The sequence below is a fragment of the Protopterus annectens genome, chromosome 11.part0 (genome assembly GCF_019279795.1).
Source record: "Protopterus annectens isolate FY-2018-M chromosome 11.part0, PAN1.0, whole genome shotgun sequence".
NCBI lineage: Eukaryota > Metazoa > Chordata > Ceratodontiformes > Protopteridae > Protopterus > Protopterus annectens.
Window position 1 is genome coordinate 1,223,222,872 of NC_056745.1, and position 19,815 is coordinate 1,223,242,686.

At 36.9% G+C, this 19,815-nt stretch overlaps 1 protein-coding gene across 3 annotated transcripts in view; it reads left to right on the plus strand.

The window, feature by feature from the left end:
- MAPK8IP2 (mitogen-activated protein kinase 8 interacting protein 2) overlaps window positions 1-19,815 on the plus strand; it is a 788,562-nt gene that overhangs the window by 722,445 nt on the left and 46,302 nt on the right. For all 3 annotated transcript variants that reach the window (XM_044088602.1, XM_044088603.1, XM_044088604.1), the window contains 2 exons: window positions 8,692-8,808; window positions 15,078-15,148. In XM_044088602.1, coding sequence (XP_043944537.1) covers window positions 8,692-8,808; window positions 15,078-15,148 — 188 coding nt within the window. The remainder of the gene's footprint in view (window positions 1-8,691; window positions 8,809-15,077; window positions 15,149-19,815) is intronic.

The following is a 19,815-nucleotide window of genomic DNA, read 5'->3' on the forward strand; positions in this document are numbered from 1 at the left end:
GAAATTCTTTTAATTACCAAGTTAATTATCACAGGTATATTCTCAAAAACCAAAGAGGTTTTGACCCCGCTATATTCCTCCCATATTAGGTCAATTAATGAAAATAACACTTTGATTGGTATTTATTTTACAAAACAAGTAGCTCTTCTTGAAAGGCCCCAGTGCTTCATAAACATAAGAATCAAAGGACTACACTGTTTTACATATCCATTTAGATTAAAAATGATTTCCTTGTTTTCTGTTTTAAAAAGACTCTTGTGTGGTGATCTGTGTTTCATCTTTCTGTTTAAGAAAGACACCATTAGTAGACTTTTTCCACTTCAAACACATTGCTAATGTTTGGACCACTCACTTGAAAACTCCCAGCTTACATCATAATGTAGATAGGTCTATACTTCTGGAACACACTTCTCTTGCATTTTCAATAGTTTAACACTTTACCTACCTTCGAGTTAAGTCTTGATATATTCACATAAATTTGCTCTAATAATTAGTAATATGGTCTTTAGCACCTCAAAAAGTGGAGGAAATGGGTGGAATTGAAGAGGAATGTCAGTGCCTCAAAACTGCATATATGAAGACTATAGAACAGATATACAGCTGACTTGGGTATGGAAATAAGGTACAAAGAAAGTTGGTGGTGAAATTACATAACATTATCAAAACAAAACAGGAATGTAGGAACAAATGGGAGATATAAAAGATGGACCAGGCTAAGAAGGAATACTGGATGTCTAACAAAGAGGCTAACAGAACAGTTACAATAGCAAAGAACAGGGCATCAGAGACACTATACCAACTAATGGAAGGTGACTCAGCAGATGACACAAAGAAACTCCATCAGGTTGCAAGCAAGGAGAGAAAGATATAAATGATAGTCATCAGACACCCTTCATAATAGAAGCCAACAACAATCTGCTCACCAGTCCATAGGACATGAAAGGCAGATGGAAGAAGTACTTCCAGCAGCTTCTGAATGAAGAAAACCCAACAGAAGCTGTACTGTTACAGACACATCCTACAGTAAAAGAAGAAGAGTTCACCCAAGCAAAAAGTAAGAACAGCACTAAGGAAAATGAAGTCGGGGAAAGCAGCAGGCTCAGATACAGTCATGGCAGATACAATCAATATGTTGGGTGAGCTGGAACTTCCTATATGACTGCACATTCAGTAACAGCTTAATTCTAGCTCTCCCAGTGAGAAAACAAAATCTTAGCAGAGAAAGCCAGTGGATTTATATTTCTGTGTGAAGTTCAGTAACTGGCTAGTAAGTGCACTGTCTGAATGCCAGGAAAAAAGAAATACAGAGGACTTGAAAAGAAATCCATTACAAAAAGTGAAGAAAAAACACTGACTGATAAAAGTACTGCAGCTGTTCGGCAAAAAGCAGTGCAAGCTCCAGACATGACTGCCAGTAATCTACAGGAAAATATAAGACAACTGCACATAGACCTGATTAAAATAGACAAAACACTGATGGAGTATATCAACTCAACAAAAGACATGACAAAGTGGGAGAAGCTTTAAACAGATATTTAGATGAGGTGATACAACTACAAAAATCAGAGGTCAAACTGAAGAAAAGGCTGGTTAAATATGAGATTGCTTGAGAGGAGATGTTTCAAAAAATAATACAATTACAGGACAGAGCACATAAAGAAAACCTAAGACTGTCTGCTGTAACAGAGAAGCTGGAAGAAAAAAACTGTATTAATTTTATGAAAGCACAAATAAGCAACTAGACTGGTATTCCATTGCAGGCGTTAATTGAGAGGGCACGTTGTGTGCATGTTCCAAACTTGGCTATGAGAAAGCAACCTAGACCTTCAGTAGTAAAGATGCAATCCTACCAGCAGAATGAGTTGATTCTGACAAAACTGTGGCAGAAAGATGAAGAACTAAAAGTGGGAGACAGCAGAATGTTTGTGGAGAATGATTATTCGTTGTGCTCCAGGCAGAAGAGGAGTAAATTTATTCCAGTATTCAGGGAATGTTGAGAAGCAGGCATGTGATTCAAACTGCTGTACCCAGCTATCTTCAAAATATTCTTCCTTTTTTTGATGCAGTACATGCTAAGGAGGAAATACAAATGTTTGTCCAACAAAAAGTGAGCTGTGATACAGAAGGAGATTCTGCTTCTTGTTCTCCTTGTAATAAGGACAATAGAGAGACTGTGCCAGTGAAACCTTTTCCAATGTTTCAATGGAAAATGCTAGAGAAGGAAAAAACACAAGAGTTGAATAGAAGAACTGACAGTACTTTGGATATGAAGCAGAGACAGGATTTGGGAGATGGAGATGAACAGGAATAAAACCAGTAACTTGGAAATTGTCAAATGTGGGATTATAAAACAATAGTTATATTTGTGAAACATGACAAAACAAGAACATCTGGAAATATTGGACTCTTTTGGACTTTGTTAAACTCATAGGGGATTCTAAAGCATATGACCTACTTCATGTCTTTAATGTTTGGAAAATACTTAGGAGAAGGGAAGAGGAGGGAGAAAGTAAACTAAGCAAAACAACATTTTTTCTTAATGGTACTATTTTTATAGTGCATGATTATCTTTGCATGCCATAAAGTTTCTCAGTTATTTTTTACGTGTAATGGGGATACTAATGTAAACAGGTACCCTTGTCTTTTTCTTTTTTTTTTCTTTCTCCCTTCTTCTGTCTTTCTCTTTGTTCAGTTTTAAAAAAATGTAGGCACTACAATATAAAAAAGAACAAAAGTCTGGTTAAAAGAGCATGACAAAAGAAAAATTAGTGCACTTTTTCTCATTCTTGCATAGGAGAATGACTGGATTAAGGCCCTTAGCATGATATAGTAACAAGTTTTAATAGGAAGCAAGCAAATGAAAAACAATATTGAATATTATATTATAAGTTTTTTTAACAAATAAATGTATGCTTAGAAGCAATTTTGTATCTGTCCTCATAAATAAATGAAAAATAATATTGAATATTATAAGGCTTTTTTAACAAATAAATGTATGCTTTTTAGCAATTTTGTATCTGTCCTCATGTCTCCAGGAGACAATCTGATAAAGAGAAATAGCTAGGAGGTAATGTTCTCTGAAAACATTTGAGTATTTTCTCAGCTGAGAGAGATATAAATAAAATACAAAAACAGACAGCACTTAGTTGAAGCACAGGCTGCACCATGCGTCTTAGCATAGATAGCCTTTCTTTTAGGTTGACTCAAATCTGTGAGTGTACCTGTCAGTTTGGAACATTTGTTCGTATTTGGAGGGTAAAACTTCAATATTTGAGGATGTACATAGGGGGTATTGGGGGTTTGTTTTTTTGTTTGAGGGCTTTCAATAAAACAAAAAGTTTTGTTAGATGTGACATAAGCTCAAATGGATATGAAAAGAAACAACTGTATAAAAGATCAATCTGTCAAACACTGTATGCATGTAACAAAAAGCAGGAAGCAGACATTTATCAAAAAGCTATTATACATAAAAGGTGGGAATAATAACTTTTAAATACAATGATGCTTTCTGTAATGCCTTTAAATGTCAATGGTCTCACAGATGCAAAAAAAAAAAGAGTAGTGAACCATATTAAAATGTAGAGTGTGAAGAAGTGCAGAAGGCACCCTTGGAAAGAAATGAACATGTGAATTTCATAAAGAAAGGTTTTCAGGATGGCTATTCAGCAGAATATGTGGGACAAAATAAAAGAGAAATACTTATATTAATTGCAAGAAGAGCTCTAATAGTGATAGAAGAAGATAAAAAAACAATAATATAGGTAGATTTCTAGTACAAAGTGGCTACTGGCAAGGGAAGAGGATTACACTGGCATGTATTTATATTCCACCTAAAACTGCTATAATGAAGCTTAAGAAAATTCTGAGAGAAATAATCAGCTTTCAGCAAAGAATATTTCTTATACAGTAGGTGAAGAATGGAATTTGGTTTGCAACAGTGAAGATGTGTCTGGCGGACATGGAAGGGAAAATATAACAAAGGAGGGTAGATATTTGAAGAAGTTTATGAAAATATTTGGCATGGAAGATGTGAATTTAGTATTAGGAGTTCGGAGTGAATTTACATATTATTCCCCAGGATACAAAAACTGGGCTAGGCTAGACAGAGTTTAAATTTCTTGGGAACATGTACATTTAATTGAAGGTCTTGATAAGCACCCAATAACTATTTCAAATCATGCGCCAATAATAACTAAAATAAAAACACAGGGTAATGAAATAAAAATGAGACACTAGCACTTTCCCACCTATCTGTTGAAAATAGAGGAATTTAAGGATCGGTGGTGGAAATTTTTCAGGACCTATTAGAAAAGATAGAAATTTCTTCTGAAAATATAGCTAGGGATTGGAATAAAATTAGAGTGGAGTTTAAAGATACAGTGGAAATGAAAGAAAGGGAGATATGGTTAAGAAGTGACCAGAATTATTTTGAGGGTCTGACTAATGTTAAAGCATTGCAAAACAGGGGGAATCTCACAGGACAACAGCAGCAACTGCAAAGATAACATGCATGAGTTTAGAAGACTGCTGTTAAGCAATTGTTTTTTGATAATAATTATAGAGCACAAAAACTTTTAGCATGACTCGTACAACAGAAAGTAGGGCTGTTGCCAAGCTTAGGGAGCCAAAAACAAAGAAGATAACAAGAGATCATGTACAAATATTAGAAATATTTCAGAAATACTATGAAAGTCTGTATAAAGCAGAGAAATATGGAAATCAAGAAATGGTGCGAATAGAAATGTTTATGGAAGAATTAAATATGCCAAGATTAGAGGCAGATGAAGTTCAATTACTAACAATTAATATAGGAGGAGATGAGATAAAAAATAGTGATGTATAACCAATCCACAGGAAAGTCCCTGTGAATAGATGGTATTCCTGTAGAAGTTTGGAAGCTAGGAGGGAAAAATAATAAAAGATCTGGAAGGTTTTGTTTAACAGTATTTTAAGAGGAGAAGAAGTACCAACATCCTGGAAAAAACTGTGGTAGCTGTAATACCTAAAGAGGGTAAAGGACCACTTCAATACTAAACCATGATTATAAAGTGTTTATGTCTATAATGGCTAAAAGAATTGCAGAATACAGAATATTATATTAATAAAGTAGCAGAAAGTATTCTAAGAATTAAGCCAACATGGGAATGGAGAAAGGAGATTCTGCTGATAGGGTTGATTACAATTAGAGATGCAGGCAATAAGCAAGAGAGGGATGAGAGCAAATGACTAGAGAAGGAAAGGTAATAGAATGGGAAGATGACAAGAATTTATTTGGGCTGCAAGTTAAAGATTGCCTTCCCTATCAGGGACTGATAAAAGAGTATAGGCAAAGAGACAGAAATGGGGGGGGGGGGGCTACATGAAAAAAAAACAGCACTGGTAGAGTTTTTAGTAGAATCTAGAACAGAAGCTGCTGTTAAAAAAGGAATAATTGGTAGAACATACAGAATATTGCATAATAAGTATAACAATCAATTAGATGTGGTTAGAAAGGCGATGGTGCAGCGGTTAGTGTTGTTGTCTCACAGCGAGAGGTTCTCCGGTTCGATTCTCAGCTGGAGCTCCTTCTATGTGGAGTCTGCATGTCCTTCCCTTAGATGAGTGATGTTTAAAGACATGCAGGTAAGTGTATGTGTGTGAATGGGTGTACCTTTGTTGAAGGTTGGGTGTTGGGCTGGCACCTCAGCACTGTAAAAATCTACTGCCAATCATAAACAGACCTGCGTTCTGCTGTGGCGACCCCTTACCAGGAAAAGTCGAAAGGCATTACTTAGAAAGGATTGGGAAGAGAGATTGGATAAGGAATCTACAAAGAAACAATGGGGAATATATGTTTGTCTCCCAAATATGAAAATAAATCTAGAAGATTTGAGATTTTCGCTTGAAATTATTTACATAGATATTTTTATACCCAAAGTAGTCTGCAGAGAATTTTTCCTCAGGTAGACAGCAAATGTTGAAGGTGTGATGAGAAAGAAAGAATTAATTGGGAACATATTTTCTGGGAGTGTAATGAGTTGGGAGACAATAAAAATTCCCTGCAGAGAACTCTATCAGAGATACTGGGAGAGCAAATTGGTGTAACTAGGGAAATGATTTTTCTGAGCTATGATACAGAATCGAAGTTACCTCGACATAGTAAAGCCTTGCTGAGTCTAATTATGGTGGCTGTCAAAAAAGTAATTACTAGAAAATGGAAATCAAAGTTTAAACTAACTATACTAGAAGTAGTAAATATAGTAACAGACATAAAACAACTGGAACTGGGATCTTTAGAAAAGGGTAGGAGCAAATTACATAGGAAAAGAATGGGAATTGTGGGAATACAAGGGAGAAATGAGGTTTAAAAGAAGGCAGGATTTGAATGAACTAAGCAATGTCTGACTGACAATGATTGGGTAGATTATAAGTGATGTATAATGTTTGCAGCTAAAATTATGTCAGTATGGTTTGTGATTTAAAATGCTTGCAACTTGGATTGTGCCAATATGGTTTATTTTCATTTATATAAATGTATGATTGCCTATGTCATAAGTGATTATTTAAAAAAATGTTTCTTGTTTAAAAAAAAAGATGTTGGGTGAGTTAAGAAAGAAAAGAGGGTATTCATAGCAGTATGGAGAGATAGGCATATCCCAGATGACTGACAAGCAAGCATACTAGTACCAGTGTACAAGAACAAAGAGGACATCCACAACTGTGGGCAATATAGATGTATCAAACTCCAGTCACATTGCATGAAAGTCCTGGAGAGGGTGATTGATAAATGAAAACAGAGAAGTAGAAAGTAAGATGGGAGATGAACAGTTCAGATTAAGATCAGTATGCAGCACAACTGACTAGATGTTTGCAGTGTGATGGATAGTTGAGAAGATGCTAAAAATGAGGAAAGAGTTCTACTGGGCATTCCTAGACTTGGAAAAAGCATAAGACAAGTTCCCAGGAAAGCTGATTTGGACAGTCCTGCAATGGTGCAAGGTCCCTGAAGCACTGACAGAATTAGTGCAGGCTATGTACAAGGATCCAAAGATACAAGTAAGGACGGTGTTCTGACACACAGAGGGGCTGTTCATAACAGTGATGGGCGACATTAGTAAACAGGCTGGAGAGGACAGATCAGCAAAGTTGCTGTATGCAAAAAATGTGGCATTAAAGGTAGACACAAAAAGAACTTCAGTAAATGACAGGGGAATGGAATGCACATGAGATGAAACTGAGTACAGATAAGTCAGTTGTGATGGCAGCAAATGGGGGAAATCAGAAGAAGCTTAGAATTGAAATAGAAGGGAAAGTAGTGGAACTGCGAACAATACTTCTGTATAGTACAGAAATCTGGGGCAGTGAAGGCAGAGCAGTTGAGGAAGCTAGGGGGAACAAGTATGTGAGATGGGTGGCAGGATGCACATTGTAGGACAGATGAAGAAATGACGTCAGAGCAGAAGCCCAAATAACTCAAATTACAGTGAGGGTCAAAGAGAGCAGATTACATTGGTACAGGCATATGTTCAGCAAAGCAGAAGACAATCTGGTACAAACAATTTGGGACAGACAGAAAGAAGGCAAGAAGAAATGAGAGCATCCTGTAAGGAGATGGATTGTGTAACAGAAGACTTGTGATACTCAGACGTGGCTATCAAAGAAGGTAGGAGAGTTGCATTGAATCAAGGAAGATGGCAATAGTTGATGGAGCATCTGTATCCCATATAGAAAATGTGAAAAAGAGAGATCATGATAACGCTCTTTAATGGGCTATCAGTTAAGTAAATAGGTGCGGAGAACAAATGCGTCAGCTGTGTTCCCTGTGAAGCTTGACTGTCAAGCTGATGGAAATCAAAAAGAAATGAAAAAGGCTAAAAGACTTGTAACTATCAACAAATGAGGTGTTTGAAATTAGTAAAGATTAGATTTAGACAGTATAAGCTCAAATCGAAAAATGAAAATCTTGTGCATTTACATTCACAGAAAGTAATTACATATTAATTGAACTAAATAAAATAGCAAAGGGAACTGTTTAACTCTGAAGGGGACACAGACTCACAAAAAAGTGAAATTCTTGGTTTGTCAAATAAATCAAATTTCCTCATTTCTTCATAGCTATGTACTTCAGTCGATGAAAATCCATTCGTAAATAATATCAACACCTTTTTCCTATTTTTGCACAGGGGGTTGGTGTATCACATCAACAGTATCACCTAGAGATAATGTTCACACCAACAGGTGGTTGTCCCTTCTGACACTAACCTGAAATCTATAATTTGGTTGAATCACAGTCTGACAAATAGATTTTCATCGAAGTACATTAGAAAAACTGACTGCAGAGTAATTGAGACTGTACAGACCTATACACTCTTCCTGCACTTTTCCTGCTGTCTATATATTGTAAAAAAGGGTCTAGTCTGTATATTATCTGTGTATTCTATTGTTTTATTTCTCTGACGTTACAAGTATCATCTTATCATGACATCTTTTCTCTTCTTCCTTCCAAAAGTTCTTCTATTCTTTTTCATGCCCTTTTAGTTGATGCAAATACATTTGTTCATGAATTACAAAACATTTTCAATAAAATGTTTTTATAGGAACTTATGAATATATAAATGACATACATTCTGGGACTGTTTTTATGTTTAGTGATGTCTATAGATAGTCTTTATTTATTGACTGCTTAATGCAACCTATTAATTTTCCCAACAGATCGCAACAACCAGGAAGCTGACAGTGCATCTACGCCCACCTGCAAACTGTGACCTAGAGATCAGCATCCAGGGAATCAAGCTGGTTATGAGTATTGACTATGGGGATGGTGGTGAGGTAAGCAGCTTGTCGCAGATCAGATCATATCGATTTCCTGTGTCTGCAAGTCGCTTTTGGCAGTTGAAGCACCGGAATGCTGAAACTTAAGTTATTAACTTCCAACAGTGTCTTCTTTGAGAAAAAAAAAAGCATCATAACTACCTTTATCAGTTGCACATTGTTTTCAGATATTTATACTGCACCCTACTTACTGTATTTTTATATGGCCCCATAACCTTCTTGTTATGATTCTAGAGACATTGTTTTGAAATATTACCAATACAGAGACTTAGGAATGGGTTGCATAATACACCCAAGTTGCTAAAGTGTTTGAGAAATGGATTCAAAAAATTCACCACAAGATCTAATTTCAAGAACATTAACAAGCTGTTATGGTCATAGACCCCATGATAATTCTATGTAATACATGGAGTTTTTAGCTGACCTAATATACTATAGATTTAAGAAAAATATTGGACTGTGATGTATCTATGTCACACAAACAGCAGCCAGAAGCAAACTGCACTTCTCATTAATCAACAATTTTTAGAGCTGATTAACAGTTTGTTTTGCCACACTTTTGTCATCTCTGTTGCAGCATGGAGTGTGTTATGGCTTGTCTACAGGTTTCCAGTGCAGTAGTTACTGGGTCTACTTCTGTTTGTGTGGTAGTGCAAGTTCTGATAGTAACAAGGTCCTTGCATTCAAACCTCACTATAACAAGGCTGTTATAGCTAGGCTCTTAAACATGAACCTTGCTATAACATGTTTATTACCTTTGCTCAGTTTCTGACCATAATCATTTCACTAAATTACTTCATGGCATCTGTGTTCTCCATCGAAGAAAAGAGAAAGTAGGCATGACATGTATTCAGAGATGGTTAGCACCAAAGTGATAAGTGTGTAAGCCATTGTGTCTTTTATTTTCACCTAGCGTCATGGACTGTGGCTGAAATGGTCAGTTATATATCTCATATAAATGTTTTTGCACTTAAGTGCAACTATTTGTATTTGGGAAGCAGATGAAGCCATATTCTGTGAAACTAAGTAAAAATAAATAAATTAATAAAAACAGTGGCACAAAGTATTTCTAAATATTCCATAGTGTTTAACTAATAATATCACAGTCCTCAGCATAACTCTTAACCGCTTAGTTCAATAATCAGAAACAAAGTAAGAAAGAATAAGGGATGAAGGCCCTAAATCAAAGACAGTAATTATTGCTCTTACTCACTCAGCTAATGGACTACAAGGGTTTGCATCAACATACATTTTCTGAAGCATAAGAAGTCTGTAACTGTAATGTCTGACGTTATTTAGTGACATGTAATTCTCAACGTTTTCCCCGAGTATCACTAGTTTTATGAGTAGCAACCAAAAATATGAGACAATAAGACATTGTGTAAAATCATAGGTATCTAAGAGGCATCCTTGTCAAGGGCTTGCTGCTAGCATGCTGTAGCAGCACTGGAATGTAATGTCTTGCTTAAGACTGCACAGTATGCAAGCAGGCAGTGGGGCTGGTTATATGTACCGACAGTTAGGTTATAAGTTGGTGTCACTGTCATTCTACAATGTATGGAGAATGCAGGAACACCACAAGCAAACATCAATGATTGTTCTTGGACTAAAAAAATTGATACATATCTCTGTGCGATGGCTTTCTAATCAAAGTAATTCAAATGGAAGATCTTATATAAACACCACACATGCAAGCTACCTAGCAGCCTAGGTTCTTGAATAAATGTGTCAAACAAACCAAGCTGCTTGATCTTTATAGAAGAATTTGTAGCCATTACTCCATAGAAGTGCAGTTCCTGATGGCTATGCAGTACTGCTGGCCAATATTAGAGGCTGCACAGGACTTAGGATGTAACAAATACAGGGTTACATGTTAAAACATAGTGCCATAAATAGTATTGGGTGTTATCTGCTGAAGGCAGCAATAAATCAAGATGCAAGTGAATATTTCTGGATATGCACCTGATGTGGATCCTAAGTTATTCAGTTATTTTCGTTGCATTGTATTTTATGTGTGTTGGAGGTGGGGAGTTCTGCTTACTTTAATTCCCCGTGTATCTAATTTTTTTATTATCCACTTTCCCTACTGCAAGTTATTGTCAGGTGAGTCACTCCTTTCCAGAGAAATGTAATTTCGAGTAGGTCAGAACAATAGACAGTGTCCTTCCTGGAATGGCTACCTTATGGACTGATTAATTCACTATTTCATGAGCTCCGTTTGGAAGCTCACAGGGTGCCAACCTGCCTAGTTTTCTGTCAGGGAGTAGTGATGCTTTGTTTACCCTAGCCAACAACTGGATTTAAATATGCACTGACAACAGCATTCCTATACCACATTCCCATGTAGTTAAAGTTGGAAATTTGTTTTCAGCCTTAGTTATTTTAAAACCCTGCTAGGCTAGGTATTATGTTATTCCTAAGCTATGTGTCAGTGACATCATCTCTCAGTCATGTACCATGTTATTCCTAAGCCATGTGTCAGTGACATCATCTCTCAGTCATGTTCCATTATGTTATTATTAAGACATGTGTCAATGATGTCATCCTGCAGCACAGAACCTTTCCTCCTTAGAAGCAGATAACTAATCCCATAACAGGTCTCTCTTACATTGTCTTTCCTATCTGTGGGATTGAATATACAGATAATGGTAATTTTCTCTGAGCAACTTTGGCAGAAATAATTGATTGAAATGTATGTCTCTCTGTTTGAAAGGATAAGACAATAATCTTTCTGTTTCACAAATAATAGAAGTCAGTGTCCCCTACCATTTGGAGCAGAGCAGTCAAGCTCTAGGGCATGTAGTCTGACAAAATGAAGACACCAGAAGAATGAGATGGAGCAATGGTTAGAGTTTGGTTCTGCCACAAGTAGATCAGGATAATGGTAGGAGAATCACATTTACAGTTCAGAAACATTGCAGAACAGGCTATTAATATGGTTATTCTTCAGCCTGGAACATCTGAAACATTGTGAAGCAAATTAATGAGACATAGCAGAAGGTGTATTTCAACATCATCAGACTGGACTAGCGTAATGCAGAGAGAACTGAATGCTGACAGGATACTCTCAGGTCTTGTTGGAGCAGCACAGTGGATCAGTGATTAAGCTCTCTACCTAACAGTTCCAGTGTTTCTGGAGTGCAATCCTGACTTCTAGTCACTGATTGTGGAATTTGTATATTATGTGCATGTTTTTTCCAGGTAATGTATTTTTCCCAGCTCCTAAAAACAGGCTAATAGACCTCCTGCTCTAAACTGTCCAGACTTGTAGCATTTGCCTTTGAGCTTGTGGCCTGGATGTTGGCTGAGAAGGATCCAAAGTACGCCAGTTTACTAAACGTGTTAACAAATTAATACATTAAAAAGCCCAGTAATCACAGGATGAATTCAGTACAGTGATCATAACTCTCACTGTATTTGTGCAGCAAATAACATGCATTAAGAAATGGCCTTAGCACTCCATGTTTGCAAAGGACCTCTCACAGATAATCATGGGGAATGTAGTCATTAGCCTTTGTCAAGTACTGAAGAAGAACTGTATATTAGTTTAGCAAACTCTCATGACACCTCACACAACTGTGCAAAGTTAAAGAGCTAGTCTGTGTTGAACCTGTGTCATTCTACTTTTATATGAGTATAGTAATGTGAGCTTCCTGTACAGTAGTTTGGCATGTGCTTTTTCAGGGAAACAGATTTATACAATCCCAATCTCACTCTAGTTGGAATTTGACCTCTGGTTCCCATTTCTAAAACTGGGGACCAGCACCCACATTTTTCAGTTTAGAGGGACTATTCCTGTATTCCATGCAGCAATGAAAAGGTACATTGTTCAGGGTATTCCACTCCTTTCCAGTACCATCTCGGAAGGGATCTCTCCATACTTGCAGCTTTAATGCTAAGTAGGCCTTGGATTATTGCAGTGACCTAGAGTGATGGACCTTTAACCCATCATACATTTCATGTACTGCCTGCTGACAGAGCATTTTGTCCACTGGGTTAAAAATTGATTTGAAATGTTCATTTCACCTCATAGCAGTATTTCCAGACATGATCAATTGTAATGCATTTTCAAGGTAAATAATATAAAACTTATTCAATGATCACAAAGAAAGCAAAATGAATCTATTTTTAATAGAAAGGGATGTAATAATAACTTTAGGAATGGAACAAAGAAGGTCTTCATGAGAAAGTGATGGTTATATCAAGAAGCAGGAAAAATCAAGTCAAAACAGATCACAAGAAGGCAGGTCACCCGAGGATAAAGATGTCTCATTGTAGTGATGTCAGACCAAAGTGCCTACTATAGCTTTTTGAAAAAGTTCATTAGTGTGAACATACTGACTACAATTTTCTCTTACCAGTGTTTTTATTTATTTATTTTATTTTTGTTTTATGAAAAAAAGCATTTAATGGACAAGCTAGTACTGGAGGGCAGTAGTACACAGCCACCGCTGTTTTTTAGTCCAGGGGAGGTGGATGGTCACCCACTCTGCTACAGTACTACTAATGCCTGTGGTGAAGCACACAGGTTGGGACATCCACTTGGTTCTGCTGGTCTGCAATATGTAATAATCTTCCTGGAAAAGTGTGTGAGAACATGCATGGCATTGTGATGGGAAAAGAAAAGCAGGCCCTCATGCAGCTGCAAACAAGCACACATGTCAGCTACTAGAGGCATAGCTTGAGGTGGAAGGGAAATGCCCAGGCATGAGGTGTTATGGAGCATGATCAACAGATGCTGATCGCTCTTTAGTGCATTACCAGTACCGATCAACAGATGCTGATCACTCTTTAGTGCATTATCAGAACCGATCAACAGATGCTGATTGCTCTTTAGTGCATTACCAGAACTGATCAACAGATGCTGATCACTCTTTAGTGCACTACCAAAACCAATCAACAGATGCTGATCACTCTTTACTGCATTATTAGAACCATAGCCAGCCTTAGACATAGGCCAAGTAGGCAGCTGCCTAGGGCGTCGCTCTACCAGGAGCGCTTTTCCAGTAATATGGATGGTGTAGGTAGACCAGGATGGGGACACTGGGTGATGTTGGAGGGGGGGGGGGGCGCTGTGGAGACCTTTTGCCTGGGGCACCAGTTGAACAAAGGCCATCCCTGATTAGAACCAATCAACAGATGTTGATCACTCTTTAGTTCATTACCAGAACTCAGAATTAAATGCTGACATTGCATTTGCAGTTAGGGGCAGAAAGCTTTACTTCTTCCTGTGTGGTATTAGTTGTTTGCTACAGTTTGGAAGGATAAAGAGTTTTTTTCCCCCTCAGCTTTAAGTTGAGGGGGCTGCAGTTCAGGAAATGACACAGAAGGGCACCAGAAGGGCTAGCCATGGTCTGTCAGCTGCCAGGGTGTAGGCAGTGGAATAATTTACAAATGGTGAAATCATCTGTAGGAGGGCTTATAAGTGATAAGCAGCAGGGATGTAAACCATTTCATTTTATTTATTTATTTATTTATTTATTTATTTATTTATTTATTTATTGCCATTTGTTGACTGGGGTAGCATACTGACCCATGTAGAGCATTTTCAGGTTCAGGCTGGGGATACAATGAAGTAATGAATAAGCATGCATATAAAACAAACTCTAAGGTACACAAGAGAGGTGATCTGCAACTGTACTATGTTTAAAGCAATCAACAGTGACATCTGATAAACTGCATATAGTTAAGTGAGATTTAATAAGGCATGACAATCATTACAATATACAGCACTAAGTGTATTTCCACTCAATACCATATGTTTTAATGACTATTATGTGGCAGGTATACTATGCTACTCATGCATATGTTGAACAAACCCTTTTAAAAGTCAGTTTTGCCATCAATTTCTCAAGTTATGTAGAAATATAAACAGTATATATCAAATATTCCACCTGATCAGATTATTGAGTTTTTGATGCTCTAATATCTTCTGTAAGGATACTCTGTTAACAATTTTCTGTAATTATTATATAACAATTGCCATACCCTATCTACTTTTCACAAGGGGAACTACTAAATTATAACTTCTTGCATGTCATAAAGGAAACACATTTACATTTACTCTATTTTGACATGGTAAAGGTAACATTTCCTACCTGATGCATTGCTGTTTGGGACTTTTTTTAACCTTTCTGTTTAATGAACATCCTCAGCACTGAGGTCTGTAATTTCCTGCTTTGTTCTCTCTTTAATAAAACTAGCCCATTTCTGTATCTGAATGCTCATTCTGTTTGCTTTTCTATTCTTCTCTGCTTTCCTTCTAGTTTGAGAGATGTAGTCATTTTTTCCAAATGAAGAACATTTCTTTTTGTGGATGCCACCCTAACAACAGCAGGTAAGGGCTGTCTCAAATTTTAAACACACAATTTGTCCTATCAACAAAATCAGTATGTAGGGCTGAGTATATCATTGTAGGTTTCTTAGCAGAGGTGTAAAATATTTGCATTAATCATGTTATATTTCATGTTCTTGTCCCAGGGAACTTCAGTTTTTAATTTTATTTGTGCCAGCAGTTATCATATTTGTAATTACATAAGGGATGTCTCCCTTTGTGTTTATAGCACTCTGATATATCTGTTTAGTAAGTTTGCATAAATGCATGCTGACCATGGATGCATACTTCTATTGTACTTTTTAGGAAGTACTGTGGCTGTATTATTATAATTATTATCATGTGAGTAATTATAAGATCCACATTCCATCAATCTTATTGTCAGAAAGTGCCACCGACATAGGAGGCTAAAACTGCATGATTGTTGTCACTGATCTCCCATCATATCACATGACTTCTAGTATAGAATCCGTCCTGATTATCAGGACGCGTTTCTAACTTTTAAGGTATCTCAGCCCTTGGGAACAGTGACAGCAGTATAATAAATGCCATAAACATCATCATCATCATCAGCCGCCTTTTTCCTATTCTTTCTACATGGGGTCAGGGTATTGTGTTAACTGTTGCCAACTCTTTTGATTCAGTGCCACATTCATGCCTGACTGTCGCAGATCTTCTTTCACACAATCCATCGACCTGTTTGCTCAATGTTGCTGCTTCCTCTTACCTTCTTCCTGTCTGTCCCAAATCTTCCTCACCAGATTGTCTTCTGCTTTTTTACATACGTGCCCAAACCACCGTAATCTGTTCTCTTTGATCTTTTCTGAAATTGTTGCTACTTTGGCTTCTGCTTTTATGTCCTCATTTCATTGTCTGTCCCACAGTGTGCATCCTACCACCTTTCTCAGGCACTTCATTTCCATCAAGTCTAGCTTCTTCAACTGTTCTGCCTTTACTGCCCAGTTTTCTGTACCATACAGTTGTACTGGTCGCACCACTGTCTTGTACACCTTACTTTTCAGCTTCTTTGGCATTCTTCTGTCATAGACTCTACCTGCTACTCTATGCCAGTTGGTTGCAGCCCCTCTGATTCTGTCTTTGACCTCTTCATTCAGGCTACCCTTCTCCTCAACCACCCCTCCCAGATACTTGAAGCTGTTTACCTGTTCCACTATCTTCCCTTCTATCTCTATTCTCAGCTTCTTCTGATTTCCCTAATTTTCTGCCATTACCACTGTCTTATCTGTGCTTGGTTTCTCCCATGTGCGTTCAGATTTGCATTCCATTCTCCTATCCTTTGCTGAAGTTCTAACTCAGAGTCTGCCTGTACTGCCACATCATCTGCATACAGCAGCTTTATTGATCTGTCCCCTCCAATCTACTTGCTAATGTAGTTCATCACCAGTATGAACAGCAGTGGGCTCAGAGCTGAACCCTGGTGTACACCCACTCCCACTGGGAACCCCTCTGTGAGGCCGAACACTGTTCTTACTTGAGTCGCTGTGTCATTGTACATAGCCTGCACCAATTCTACCAATGTTTCTGGGACTTCAAACCACCACAGTACTACCCAGATCAGCTTTCTTGGGACCTTGTCAAATACTTTCTCCAAGTCCAGGATTCTCTCCTCATCTCTAGCTTCTTCTCAAGTATCTGTCTCGATGCAAACATCGGGTCAATTGTGCTGCATCCTGATCTGAATCTAAACTGTTCATCTCCCATCTTACATTCTTCTGCTCTGCTTATCCGTTTATCAGTCGCCGTCTCCAGAACTTTCATGCAACGTGGTAGGAGTTTGATACTTCTGAACTGCCATAGACAGTGGTTGGGACTTCAAGGAATGTGATAATAACTCCACATTATCAAAACTGATTATTTTGATGCATAAGCTTACGATTTACATGCCTATAAAAGTATACAATTTTAAAAGTGTGCCTTCAGAACTCACACTAGATTTGCACCTTTGTTTTTTGTGTTCTTTTTCACTTTCTTGATAGACAAGTACTTTAACACATGTTATCTTTCCAGCTCAGTACTCAAATATCATGGAACTGATACTATGCCAAAACTTTAAAAATTAAAAAAAAAAAAATGGCATAACTTAATAGTTATAATATCTGTCAGGGTTGGGACTTATGCAGGACTTATTCTGTCCTGGTCTCTGTGTTGGATCCTTTTGGATTTGCCATTGGGATCAAACCTGGACAGTCAGGAGTAAATTCCTGCCTATCCACTGACTCAGGCAGTTATAGCTGTAGTATTCCATAGAGGTATGTAAAGAATGTTGTATTATTAATGGTTGCCTGTATCACTATTTATTCATGTTTTACACTATCCTTCTACAAGTTTTTCTGCCTCTTGCTGGCAACCTGAGCCAAGGATAATTTCCATTTATGAAGACAGTGCTATTACATTCACCATGGATTATTACTTTCTAAATACTGCATTCAGTAAAACAAGAAAGAGATGTTCACAGGGCATTCTGGATTCGATCTTAAATGATGTCAAGGTAGATGTTTTCAGGTACAAGAAAAAAATTCAGGTGGCTGCAATTATTAATGAAATAAAATGTAAAAATAGCATACTGTTCGCATCAAAAACTGTATAAAATAGTATTGTATATGGTAAGGAGACAATGACCAACTCCAAGAGTTGATTGCATGCACTTAGTATGAAAAATGCAGCAGTGCACTTTAAATTCTTGACTGTGATGACCCATATTTTTTAAACTTTTGGATGTTCACACAATACCACATAGACACAAAGCTACAATAAATGTGTCTGTTTTATAGGATTTATTTGTTATGTGGTTAGAAAATTGATTAGCTAAAATCATTATCTTACCAGTGTTGCATTTGGTAGAGTCTTTTTGTAGATTTGTATAGGGTTCTTAGGCTGCTGATTGTTTTCTAAGTTTCTCAGCCTTATTGAATATGAGCAAACCTCTTAGACTCTTGTCTTTGAATGTAATCAAAGGCATAACTCCACTGCTTTTCAGTCTAACCGCAGTAATTTCCAGTCTCAATGGATTAATCTGTTACCTGCCTTTACAGCTGTCTTATTGTACTTAATAGAAAAATACCCAGCAGGAACATTTAGAATATAGCACATTGACTACAAATATTCCATTCTTCATATACTTTTTACAATACATTCACTTTCAAAGCTTCAGTAGGATATCTTTTAGTTACAAATTATTTTCCAAAAGCTCCACTTCAAGTTTTAAATTCTTCTTCATTATTACAAGTGCATCTAACTCTCAGAAAAGTGTGGTTAAGTACAGGTTATGTTAGTACCTGGGTACTGTGGTATCTAAGCATGCATTTGTGGATGTATTTTTATTGTGCACAGTTGTCTGACATCTATTTCACATACACATTTTAGACCACTTGCTCTGAAATATATCCATTCAATCATTCCAATGATTTGCTATGATTTTTATGTTATATGATGGAAGAGTCATCTGTGTGTCTGGGCAATCATATATTGTGTTCTGGAAAGGGGATGATATTATTAAGAATGGCAAGCTCTCCTTCATACACCACAGGTCAACATAGTTTGGTCTAGGACTTGATCCAATACCTGCACAACAGTTTTGTTAGTGCAGCTGACCAACAAATTAAAAATAATTTGGTGTCAAAATAAATTTAAAAATTTTCTAAATTAGATCTAATTTTATTTCATCACTTCTGGGTTTTCTAAAACATATCTGATTGCTCTACAGTGAATAAAGATATTATCCAATAGATAAGTGGGTTTGGATAATATCACACTGCCAAGGCATTCTGAGGCCTAACTGCATGACCAGATGGACCTATTTGCTACTGGAAGGTCTAGTATTGCTTGCCCAACACTACCCATATTTCAAGTATTATTATAGCTGCAAAATTACTTTAGTATACAATTTTTAAATTTATTTTTCATGCAAAATAGTTCTTCCACTAAATGTCTGCAAATGAGTATAACAGATGTAACTTTGTAGAGGAAGTAGTTTAGATAAAATATAGTATAGATTTAAAAAGAAAGCTATACTGAGAGATCCACAAATTAAGCATCAGTCTCCAAAACACTGCTGAAACCAATCATTTTATTTAATCATGACTTATTTCATACAGATAGCAAACGTTTATTTCAAAGTGGGCCTAAAAATACTTCTCTGCTTTAAAACTCATGCATTTGAGATTGCAGTGTATAACTCATTTGCATACAGAGATAATGAAGGGATTCTAGTCTGGGAGCTTCACTGATTGGCACAGCCCATATGATGGTACTCTGTGGGGAGGGTGGGTTGTTAGCAAGTTTGGTTGTGGTAGTAGGATTTCCTGAACCACATAGACAAAGTATAGTCTGGTACAGCATATTTATTTTGGTACTGTAATATGCTTGTCACCACACTTGAGGAAGTTCAGCTGGGCATGACTCATCATTCCTAGGTAATAGGGACATCACTTTATTTCCTTGTGAGTAGTCCTTAGTTAGACTCACATAAATTTCTTGCTTCAGTGCTGGCACAGCTATTATTTATTATGCATGTGTTATCCTATTAAATAATACTTTGAAAATTGCATTCAAATGTTCATGAGATTATAAAGTAATGTATGTTCTTGTGTGATTTAATTTTAAATATTTTAGAAAACATTGCTACCTTCAGGTCACTGTCATATCAAACT